The 12,969-nt window shown below is 37.0% G+C and overlaps 1 protein-coding gene across 2 annotated transcripts in view; it reads right to left on the minus strand.

Moving 5' to 3' along the window:
* Positions 1–1,189: 1,189 nt before the first annotated feature.
* Positions 1,190–12,969, minus strand: part of LOC139137229 (uncharacterized) — a 70,051-nt gene continuing 58,271 nt past the window's right edge. Inside the window, exons 12-15 of one of the 2 annotated variants that reach the window (XM_070705217.1) lie at positions 8,680–8,784; positions 5,540–6,535; positions 4,895–5,205; positions 1,190–4,631 (exon numbers count right to left, since the gene is read on the minus strand). In XM_070705217.1, coding sequence (XP_070561318.1) covers positions 4,311–4,631; positions 4,895–5,205; positions 5,540–6,535; positions 8,680–8,784 — 1,733 coding nt within the window. In that variant the 3' untranslated portion in view covers positions 1,190–4,310. The remainder of the gene's footprint in view (positions 4,632–4,894; positions 5,206–5,539; positions 6,536–8,679; positions 8,785–12,969) is intronic. The other variant, XM_070705218.1, reaches the window with a different exon arrangement.

Consider the following 12,969-nt stretch of genomic DNA (forward strand, 5'->3'; position numbering starts at 1 on the left):
ATGATGCTGTTCTTAAGCGGTTATAGTTTGAGATGCTTTCCATGGTAGTATTTTACATAATTATTGTATTTGTTATACCCTTTTATAAAGATATGGTAACACATAATCACAATCACAGTAAGTATGCCTACTGCCAATCAGAACAGAAATCTTCATTTCAGACCATAATTATTATAATAATGTGGAAACATACAGCGGCGTGGACTTTTAATGATTGAAATACAACATTAAGATTCGTTCCACGAAAATGATCCCATGCCAGCTTATGCTGCAAGATACTGATTAAATATCAGACTTACATACATCATCTACATTGTCCCGCCGGACGTCACGTTTACCAGCACTGTGATCGAATGAAACCATTTCAAGCAAGATTGAAGACCGGCAAATTGTGTTTTGGTTATGCTGTCGTTTCATTTCAAATTGTTCCTGTTGGATCTACCATAGAAGATAAACTTCTAACACAAATTGATAATGGGATGGTGTAACTTTTATATATCACAGACAAGCTTTCACAGTTCTTGACTGCCAAAAAAGTCAAGGCCCATTGGAAAAGTACCCGCTTGCTAAGAATATGACCTCGCATCCATACCGATTGCAAAATTCGTAATCTGGGACCAGCAAAAAATGATCAGAGTGAACCAGGAGTTCGAGTGTTTGTTCGAGATTATGTTTTTTACCGGTGTATGCATACTATCCGCCTGATAAATCACATGTTTGGCATATTGTATGAGTACTGATCGACTCATAGGAATTAAGTCATATTATTGTTTCTTGCGAATAGATCCATCAGACCGCAGACAGATAATTCACTTGAGGAAATGGCAAAAATTAGTGTGTTGAAAGCATTTATGCCTTTTTATAAAAGCATTTTGGGCGTGTTTTGAGAAGAAAATCATGCAATATACCTACAAATGTATGACATAAGCGATAATGAGCTAAATGTTGTATTTAAAAATTGTTATTAATGTTCAGTTATTCGATATAATGAAGGCTATACCTCAGGTCGCCATTTTAAAATTTTGCAAATTGGTATATTATACAAATTATTGCATGGTAAAGTATACTTTCAAAATTGTCTTTAGCAAAATCTTGGCAAAAAAAAAAGTGAGTTTTATTCATTATAAATGAGGTTATACAGCAGGCCGTTATCATGAACTTATGTAAATAAGCATATCATGCAAACTATTTAACGGCAAGGTATACTTTTTATTTCGTATTTAACATTTTATTGGGTTGGTTTACAAAAGTTTATTTTCCAATTGTTACAGGAATGTATTTTACATGTCTTATGGATTTCATGTAGTAATACAGGTTATCATACAGGTTATAATGAAGGTTTTGTACTTGTAATAAAAGGAATATTAAGTTGGCACCCACAAGAGAAAGAGAAAAAAAAAACAACTTATAATCTTAAAACTGTCCCCATTTCTTAAGATGAGAGTTCAACTTATTCTTTTTGTTAGCAATATGAAATTCCAAGTTTTGTATATTTTGCAGATACTTTTTGAAAGCACCCAAACTTGGTTTTTGTTTTTGATATTTTGATCTATAAATGTAGTATTTAGCAACAAGGATTACAAAGTTTAAAAATAAAGAAAATCTTCCATTTCCAAGAATAATTTGTCTGACAGTTGAGCGACTCTGAAATCAAATTCTATTTCCCCATACCCTATAAATTCCCTCCAAAGATTCCACTACAAATATACATTCATGAAACAAATGAACCAGTGTTTCACTCTGTTCCTCACAGAAGGTACATTTCTCAGATTCAACTCTTGGTGGCGTCATTTTTGACAACGTTACATTGGTTGGAAGTATATTATGCAGTCTCTCAGCTTATTATCAATTGTCACTTTATAAGGTAACTGATACAAGAAATCCCAATCTTCAATAAATTCATTAAACACTTTAGTAACAAATACTTCAGATTTTGGGTAATAAAATTACAATCATTTATCCACTTGGACACATGTCTTGTATTACAACATTTTACCTCTTTACACACCATGCCAATCTTAAATAAAATATCATTTTCAGGAACTCTAAAGCTGTCAATCATCTGCTTATCTACTTTTCGTTTCCATTCTTTTGTTATGGCATTAATAAGTCCAAACCATCGCAACACAGATGAATTTGGAACTCCCATTTGTGTTACTTTTTCCCATGAAATAATTTTACCATTTTGATCAAATGATTGTCCCAAATACAGAATATTTTATCGTACAAATTCTTTAAAGAACATGGATTTTGCCCTGAAATAAAATGTTTTGATTATTCCAGATTATCTGGTCAAGTACACTTTCTTCATCATATTTTGTATAATTATTTACTTCCGACCAAACCTGTAACATACATCTATGAAAATTAGAAAAATTCACAGATAATTTAAAATTAAAATTTAACAAAATTTCTATACCCCCTATTCTTTCAAATTCTTTCATAACAATTATTTTCCACGGGTGTCTTATACCAGAATCACAAAGTCTTCTAATCCAATTATAAATTGTTCTAACATCTGGCATAGAGATTTCCCTTTGTTCTACAGTACCAATCATTGTTTGTCGAGTAATCTTATCAGGACCCTTCCAAAGAAACTTACAAATCAAAGAATTAACCCTTTTCAAATCAATACATGGAATTTCAATCATATTCATTACGGACTGAATTCTAGAAATGCCCATACTTTTAATTATTTGAATTTTTCCCAGAATAGTCAGGTCTCTACTTTTCCAAAAAAATTAAGCTACATCTGAGTTTTTCGAAAGGTTCTGCAAAATTCATATCGACAGCTCTTTCTCTATCGTATGAAATGTAAAGTCCAACTACTTTAAATGAGTCATCTGTCAACTTTACCTCCAAAGGTTTATCTTTACAATTTTTTTGTTTTCCAAGCCACATAGCTTCACTTTTATTTATATTTACTTTGACCTGAAACACTTGTAAATCTGTCCAATAATTTAAAAAGATTTCTTGCAGAATCTACATCTTGTATAAAGCAAGTAAGATCATCTGCTAATCCCATGTACATCAATACTTTTTATATCTTTCTCAGACCTGAGAGAAATAAAAAAAAATTCCAAAGCCAGCAAAATAACATTTGTGATATAGAATCTCCTTGTCTGACTCCCCTGAATAATTTAAAATAACTTGTACTTGTGCCCTTATTTATGACACAACTTTCACTATTTTTATAACATGTTTTAATCAAATTTATAAAACTTTGTCCAAAATTGAAAATTTTTAAAACTTTAAACAGGTATGACCATTCAACTGAGTCAAATGCTTTTTCTAAATCAACTGTCATCAAGATACCAGGAAGATTCATATCTTCTGTGTAATTCATCACCCCTTCAATAAGTCTGATTACATCACCAATAATGTGTCTATTTCTTACAAAAGCTGATTGAGTTTCATGTAGTAACGCAGGACTAATATTTTCCAACCTTTCTGCCAAACACTTTGTTACTCTCTTATAATCAACGTTTAATAAAGTTACAGGTCTCCAGTTACGAATATACCTTTTGTCTTTCCTTTTTTTAATAAGGGAAATTACACCTTGTCTTTGGGATGAAGAAAATTCACTCCAAAAAAGAAGTTCAGCAAAAATGTTTTAACAAGTTCCCAAAATTGTAAATAAAATTCACAAGATATACCATCATTTCCAGGAGTCTTATTATTTTCATGGACTTCAAGGCTATTAATTAGTGCTTCATCTTCAGTAATTGGACCATCACATGAATTTGACATTTCATCATCTAATATTGCAATGTTACAATTATTTAGGAAAAAACTTTCATTTTCTAACATATTACTTGTATTATGGTCAAGCTTGGATGAATATAAGTTCTGAAAAAAAATTCTTAATTTCCTTCAGGATTTATTTTATCTAGTCCCCTAATTTCAATTCCATCCTCCCAAATACTTTCTAAATTGTCTTTAACAAAACCGTAGCAAAAATAAAAAGTGAATATTGAGTTGTTCTTTATAAATAAGGTTATGCAGCTGGCTGCCATCGTAGAAATTAGCAAATTAGCATATCAATCAAATACTGAATGGTAACATATACTTTTTATATCGACTTTAGCAAAGTCATGATGAAAAGAACAATAAAAGCGAAATTACAAAATATACAGATTATGAGGATCCTCTATCTGAGGGAAAATATGACATATAGGCAGCAACTTGATTAGGCTAATTAACTGTAATTGCCCAATGTTGAAAGAGTGCCAGTAACAATATATTTTTGTTTTGGTGGGCCTGACAAACAATATCCATCGAGAAAAACAATTAAGAAGACAAAACAAGGTTTAGCGCAACGGCTTCCTGGTTACATGAAAACTATTGTCCTGCAGACTGATATCCTGCATGTAAACGTCTGGTCTCTTACGGACGTCTCTGACTTTTAAGAGCACTTCTCTAATCTCGCTTTCTGGAATATGACTAACCATGTTATTTTCGGGCAAGAAGAAATTTGGCACATTGCCTTGTTCCAGGAAACTTCCCAGTTGATCGAAAAAATCGAGAAAACGGTCTGCGAGGTGAAACTCTGTCCACTTTTCAGCTGGTGTTTGTTCACTAACCCAGAACATGGTCGTCTTCATGTGATAAGAGGAGAGTACCTTAGGTTCCTGGGAACAGAGTGGATATCAATCAAACGTTATGATATTTTCTAGCATTTTTACACGTTGTCAATCTGGTCGCAAAATCCAGCGCTAGCAAATGAATGCTTTCATGTTTACATGTACGGCTTGAATATGATGAAACGAAATCAACTACATGGTGGCAAAAACAGAAACATTATTTTGAGACACGTATGGCTCTGCAAATGAGTGCACTGTTGTCGAAGTGGTAAGAGGGATATTCAAAAGGTCTTCACAATACGGTTACTAACCTTCAAATACATTCGCCAAATCTTCTTCACAACGAGGTAGAACATCCTCTGTTTCTCTGTGAAAGTGTGAGCCAGGGTCCTTTCAGCCAAAGAGAAAGAGAGTCTCCATTGCAGACACTCGTCACCGCCTTCCCCTGGATAGGATTTTGGTACGACATGGCAACCGGCAACGATGATCGCATTAATAACATCACTGGCTGGCCATTTCCGATCTCGTGTTTCCCACTTCTTAGCTATAGACGGCCATTCTTTACAGACCAAGGCCAAGGCACAATCCACAGTTTGCTCAAATTCTGCCATTGTTTTACCATCTGAAAGTCGCATGGTAATCACCAAATGTGTATTGATTAGTACGATATGAACATAATAGCTTGAATAAAAATGACAGGATGCTACCTTTATTTGTAATCTAACTTTATAAACATCTAAATAATTGAACGTTTGACTTAGAAATACCAACGTAACTATTCCATCGGAACTAACAATACGGGATCTTAATCGTCAATCATTCAAGAGAGCGTCAATCATCACAGAGAGTTATCTTGTAAAGAACAAACAAGATCAATACTAATTATAAATTGTCGTGCTCATTTAAATTTCATTTTAATGACCATACCGTCGTTATAATAAGCCTTTTTTTCATACCTTCAGATGTTGCTTCATAGAAAACACTTATGGTTTGAACTGGTCCTTGTTGCAACAACTCTACTCTACCGCCAGTTCCAGCAGTACGGTCTATCCCAGCATATTTCCGAGACGTTTTGTCAATTTTTGATTGAACGGCAGGTAAACGCGAACGTACGTAATCTCCTTGGATCTTCAGCAGTTTAGATCTCGAGAGAAAGTGGTCTTCCTGGCCAGTGTCAGATGAGAATGTAGTACAGAGCCTGTTCACAAATTCTTTTGTGAAAACTTCTGTCTTGTCCCGTCTTAAGTGTATGTATACGTAACCAGGCTGGGAAGCGTTGACCCACTCTAAATGTGGATTACCCTTCTGTTTCTCGGGAAAACCAATCCTTTCAAGTTTGCTGACTAATGACTCTAAGCCTCTCTTTCGACTCCACGGAAGAAAACTCCATGCTCCACTAACATCAATATCAACGCTGCTGCAACTGGCATATTGATTTGTAATCTCGACGCCATCAGTTACTATCGCTCGCAAATCACTATCTGCAGCTTCTGTTACCATGGCAACTGGTATCATCAAATCCATCTCGTCTATGAAGTAACGTGTAGTTCCGGCACTGTGGTCTGTGATGGCAAATCCCTCGCTAGTACTCCCTGTCCACACATACCCATCAACGGACTTCAGATTGTTGAAGCATGGTTTCAAAATATACTTGAATATTTCAGCCAAGCGACCAGTAAGCTTGTTTGGTTCCTTCGTGTTCACATTTTCGCGTTCCCATATCAGGAGCACTTGCCCATTGCATCGGATCAATCCATTTAAATCTTTGATGACTGTCTTCGAAATTGGATCGATTCTCATAATGGACTGGTTTAATGTTAATGCATAATAGGCAAAGTTCGATAATAATGTCAGAGTATCAGCTTCGCCGGAGCGTTCCTGATTGACACGTTTTGCGATGTCTCTATTGCTGTCATGTAACCACGAGAAGTTGAAGTAGTCATCGACAGCAGCTTTTGCATTTAATAAAAAGGATGTAGAAGAAAACACACATAAGTATGAATTTTGAACTATGAAAAACTGGTTTACTATTCCATAAATATGGATGTTGTGATGGACTTATAAAAATGACAGATGACTGATCAATAGAAATTGGCTGTGATTTTAACTAAAAGGATGACTAAAACTGCTCCTATAAAATATAAAAAATAACTGTCATATCCATCAGGGCTCGAATCAGAATAGCAGAGTTATTTAAAAGGATCAAGGCATAAATTGATGATTTTGTTGTACATGCCACCAATATAAACCTTCATGGCTGTCCTTTGAAAATTATAGACAATCGAAACAGACAAAACGACCGGGAAGACACTCTACAACGTGTAAAACTATGCTGCTTTGGAATTATCGTGCTCCCATCATCCACATAAACGTCTCTTAGATCTATAATGAAGATAATATCCACATTGGCTTGGCTTAATATCTTGTATACTTTGTTTTAGATTGTTGCATCAAACCTATATTCGTATGGCATAAGATGTGACAATTACTTTATTCCTTACCAAATCATATTATTACTATAAAACTACTAATTCTCAGGCTACATTCACAAACACCTCGGGGAGGGCGAAGACTTGACGTGGGATTCGAAAATATAAAGGGTATGTTTGGGGTATTTGAGGGGAGTTTGGGACTTTAAGGAGGAGTGAAAACGAAAATGTGTCTGATTGATATGGAATGTTTTGGGTTGTCCCAAAACAATAAGTCACAAATAATAATTTGTATAGAATATACACGTACACACACTTCTGCATGATGTTTCAAGTCGATGAAAAAGAGATAATCTTTTTGCAGTAAATAATTATATCTACTTCTTTAACCACTATTGGCTATTCCAACTGCTATTGGCCATTGACTTTCATGTAAAGTGAATCAACATTTTTGGTGAAAAACTAAACCTAATTTCTTGTACACATATACAGTATTTAACTTTCACTTCAAACAAAATATATTTTCATCGATTATCAAACTTGTGTAATGTACATCAATAGCTTGTTTTAGGGGAACATCATTAATTGTCTGCCCCATAGACTACCATGTATTATGATTTGTTACTTTTTGATGAAGGATTATATCGATCTCTCATCTTCCGTTCATATAATTGCCCTAAAATGGCGACCCTCTCCTAAGGCATGCATGAATTTTAATGACCCTTCAAAATTCTTGCTCGAGAAATAGCGACCTATGCTAAAATTCACTGAATTCCTCCTATAATTTCTGTCCAGTCCCTAAGACTGAATGAAAGCAGTTGATAACCGTACTGAAAACAACTTGTTAGACAACCTTTCTATATATTAGCACTTAAACAGTGGAAAGCACGCTAGGACACTTTAAATAAGGCAATATTGGAAAAGTATACACACTCTGACTGGCCTTTCAGTAAAAACCAACATGAGCGACTTTACTCCATTTACAACTGTGATTTTCGGGTGGTTTTGTTTTGTATATCAACTGCAGTTTCTCGTTCCGCTCCCTGAAGCGATATGGAAAGAACGTTTTTGAGCATATCCACACAGCCATAGTGTGTTGTGTACAGTCAGCATTGTTTTTTGCAGTGTTGCAACTGAAAATTTCAGTGTGTTTAGATCAACAATTAAATTTCCAGTAATCAGCATCGTTATTGCCTAAAATTGAATTCAAGTCCGGAATAGTTTCATTTGTCATCAATAACAATGATTACGGTCTTTACCAGTATTTTGCAAAACAGAATGTTTGTTATTCTAGCATGCTGTGGGGAGTAGAACAAGAAACTGCAGTTTACACACAGATAGCAAAACATACTGAAAAATTGGCCAAAAGGTACAAGAAATGTCCCCTTTATCTTAATTATATTCACTTTTTCTGACAGGCGATCATCTTGTTTCCTAACCCATTTTACGTGATCGGTATTTTTTCTGTTTTTCAGTAATAGAAAATGTCAAAACAACGCACCTTTTCACCAGAAGAGAAACACACACAGACACAAAATCTGTTCGGTCCGTTTCAAAATCGGGCATTCGAACGCATTTTGAATTTGTTACGGGGGCATTTGAAACGAAGCAGGAAACTTTTTTGTAATCTTCCGCCCCTCAAGTAGTGTTTGTGAATGCAGTCTTACCGTACAGATTCGCTTGTTGGTCATCCCCCTCGTCTATTACCATTCGTATCTTAACGCGGTGGAATGCTTCTGCTTCTTCTAAACCTGTCAGAATAAGGTAGGACTCTGCAAAGCAATGGAAACATAAATGTATGATTAACAAGTGCCAATACATTATTTTTCGGATAGTATGGCATTTTTTTTCGTAATAAGCCCAAAGACATACTATAAGTTAAGACTAGTGTGATCTGGTCGAGCTAACATCGCTGACCCTGCCCATAAGCTACCGGCCACTTCCATCAGCTTTTCAACGCCTGAAAGGTTGTCGTAGACTGAAAGATCCGTCGCTAGAGAGCCGATTTGGATGGGCTGTTCTGGCTGTTCTTGCTACCGGAACAGAGTTCAGATATGCCGAGTACGTATATGTTCGGCAAAGAACCAAAAATAGCCGACCGCTGATCCGCAGAACAAGAACACGACTCTGGTACTGTACGGGAGCAGACGAGAACAAAATGGGGAAGTAAATTTTTTGAAAAAAACTTCTCTGAAATGATTCGAATTTCATTTCCAACTCAATTTGTACGTTGTCTCTCATCTTCGAAATGTCAATAATGGCCTACTTTGTATTTGTAGTGAATGAAATGAAAGTGACCCATGCGGGACTCAAACCCACATCCCCTGAATACATTTCGGATGCTCTACCAACTGAGCTAATGGATCAGTCGGAATTACTGTGGTCAGTCCTGTCACTTAGATGGGGCTCTTCATTTCATGTGCGTGTATAGTGAGTTTTGGCTATACTCATTACCTAATCTTTCTGCATAAGGATCCTATGGATGAAACAGGGACTCGTACAGAAGTCGCCAACTTAGGAATTGACTTTTTGGTAATGAGGATCAGTCTTACAAATGATGCAAAGCCAGAGAAAAGTAATTTTTAGGGTTTGAAATTGTGACTCACCCCACTATACGAATTTTTATTTATTTTTGTAGTGAATGAAATGAAAAGTGTCCCATGCGCACTCGCCCCGATCCCTAAATATGGAAGTGCTCATGAAGAATAATTTTGGGGGCAAAGGTAATGAAGTGTCCAATCAGATCCGAGCACAGAGTCCAAGGCCGTTACCTACTTTACGTACCTCTGCCGTGTTTTGATTCTGCTTCGCGAAGAAACGTGCTTGTCGTTGTCCATAAAAGTATGTTTTTTCTCTTTTCTAAGCATCTCCTTATTTCTAACTGTGTCAGATAAAAAAGGCGAGGTTGTTCGTGAAACGATTTTAAGGATAGGTTTTGGTGTGCGTACATCGGCGGTACCTATGGAGGTATTCATCCGTACGCTTGTGCAACTGCCGAGCTCAACCAGCATGCTCGATCTGTCTTCAATTCCAATGAAGATTCAATTCAATTCCAATGAAGATTCAATTCCAATGAAGAATTGTCCCCGAGGTTATCGTTCGCCCAGTTAAAGCGATGAAATTCGTTTCTTCGCTTCGATAAAGTGTGTATGTGCGATGTATGATAGTGAGCATGCGTGCGTGAGTGCTTCACGAACTCTACAACGTGTTGAGCGGTCTCAGTCAGAAAAATGTAACAACTTAGCCGGCTATTGAACCACTCTTTTTTGGGAGTGGAGATTTAGCCGAGTGGTTCTCTCTGTGGCCTCTCTGCTAGGCGACTGATGCCGTATGTTGTGGGTTCGAATCCGATTGAAAACTAGCCGTATTCATAAGTCTTAGTTTTGCAGTCTTGTTTCCGTATGATAATCCCAACGATGTGTGGTATGGTCAAACGTTGTGGCCGTTTTATGATAGTACCATGAAAACTAAGCTGCAAAGCCACACGGCACGGCGTCACTGTCGCGTGATCGAGGTACAAGCGTGCGGGTGATAACATGGTGAATAGAACTGTTCAGAGGGAAACACGATCGTTGACATGGGCAGTAATTGAAAACTCACATTGATAGAAGGTGACCAAGTCAAAGTTATCGAGAGAAAATTTGACCATTATGACCTTCTTTGTTTTAAGTTAGATTGCAACTTTGATGATTTGAATAAACTGTCAAGATACACTCTTTCGCCAGCCTACATTTATACCATAAATATTTTCCAGCCACCACATGGGCCATGTATCACAGGAAACTGTAAACCAGGCGAGAAGCAGAAGTGAGAGAAAAAGGGGAATACAAAGATCGACAAGGCAGTGGAGCAATCCTGTCATTTGAACATCACATCACAATCACATTTATTCAATAAGATGAAACTTCATCTGTCATCAAGGAAGCCATAGAAAAAGTGGAAGGAAACAAAATATTTCATCATTGAACAACACAAAAAACAGTCTGTGAAATTGTTCCAGTAGTACTACCCGAGACAAACATTCGTGTTGTCAATTTTAATTTCATTTCATAAACTTAATACTTCTTCATCGAGTATCACGTAGTATTTCAGTCTTTGTGAAGCCCTTTTACTGATATTTTCCTTTTTTATGTCTTAGCGTTATTGTGGAACATGTAGAATCACATGGCATGTAACATCAAAATTCAATTTATTAACTTCATGATTTACATAGTTTAAAAAAGAAACAACATCCGAACACAGGATTACACACATAGTATTGAGGTACAAGCATTTCTTTTTCGGAGTGTCAATAGACAGAAACCGGCTATTGACAGGCGCCTGTCAATAGACAAAAAATGGCTATTGACACGTGGGACGTTTTTTGCCAAAATTCACCACATTTTAGCAAAATAAACTCGGCCTTTCTCAACTTAAATGAAGAACACATTATTTTTCCATGAAAAATTTACAAATAAGTGCTAAGTAGCAAAAGCCATCATACGCGGTGCTGTACTGTACTCGGCTGAGCTATAACGGCCTTTCTTTTTACCTTCACGGTACAATCGAGCTACCTCCGTGACGTGCTTTGTTGCAAAAAACCGTCAACTATGAAAATCTGTTATTTTTGAACATATGTTATTCTCAGCATCACAAACATATATGCCTCGAAGGCTATGTGTCACCCTAAATAGTTATATTTGAGCTCGGTAAACAGAATCCGCAGTATTTTGTGACCCGGAAGTAAATTGTGTTCGGCTCAATATACCATACATTGCCTATCGACAGCGAGCTCCGACTCGGAGCAAAACTGCCCACGTTCCATGAACCTTTCTTCAAGGCCAGTGCAACGCTATCTGTGCAAAATTTGTGGCCACTCATGCTTTATGTGATGGAAAACCTCCCTTAGTGTAACATGGACGTAGCTGACTAACTTTGGATTTCGATTTCGTTAATGTCATGTCCATGCAGCGAGTTGGAGGTTGGCGCACTTCCCCACAACTCTCCCGCCGCTGCCCACATTCCAATATCCCGCACACACGAAGCTCAGGACTGCCAGAAAGATTGCAGGAAACCCGTAGTTCAGTTCTGTTGTGGTTTGTAAGTTGACATCATTGCTTGTTGGAGAGGTTTTTCCGGGATTGGGAGCCATGGCCATGCAAATCTACACTTTTCATTGCACTGCGCCCGTTTGGATCGCCTCTAAATCAGGCAGACAATGAAAATTGTAAAACCAAATGACCAGATCGTGGCCAAGGGTTCAAAGATCATTATCCGCATACAGGCAAGATCATTCGCCAATGAAATCTTTCGTTTCAAAGCGTTAAAGTTGGGGATGGGAAATTTGTGTAGCTGGAAGCCTTTTTGTTTATATAGGACCTAAAAAGCTGCTACCTGATTGGCTCAAAGGTTGGTACAATGAGAGACGCTGTCCTAATTGAATATTCATGAGCACTTCCATATATAGCGATCGGGACGAGTGATGCAGGACTCGAACCCACATCCCCGAATACATTTCAGATGCTCTACCAACTGAGCTAATGCATCAGTCAGAATTACGGTGGTCAGTCCTGTCACTTAGATGGGGCTCTTCATTTCTTGTAAATAAAACTCATTACCTAATCTTTCTGCCTGAGGATCCTATGGATTGAACAGGGACTCGCACAGAAGTCACCAACTTAGAATTGTCTTTCTGATAATGAGGATCAGTCATACGAATGATACGAATGATGCAACTTTTTGGTAATGAGAATCAGTCATACGATGATGCAAAGTCAGAGAAATGTAATTTTTTGGGTTTGAAATTGTGACTCACCCCACTATACGAATTTTTATTTATTTTTGTAGTGAATGATAAAGTGGTCCATGCGGGACTCGAACCAACATCCCCCGAATACATTAAGGATGCTGTACTAGCTGAGCTAATGGATCAGTCGGAATTACTTTGTTCAGTCCTGTCACTCAGATGGGGCTCTACA

Source organism: Ptychodera flava, chromosome 7 (assembly GCF_041260155.1).
Source record: "Ptychodera flava strain L36383 chromosome 7, AS_Pfla_20210202, whole genome shotgun sequence".
Lineage (NCBI taxonomy): Eukaryota > Metazoa > Hemichordata > Enteropneusta > Ptychoderidae > Ptychodera > Ptychodera flava.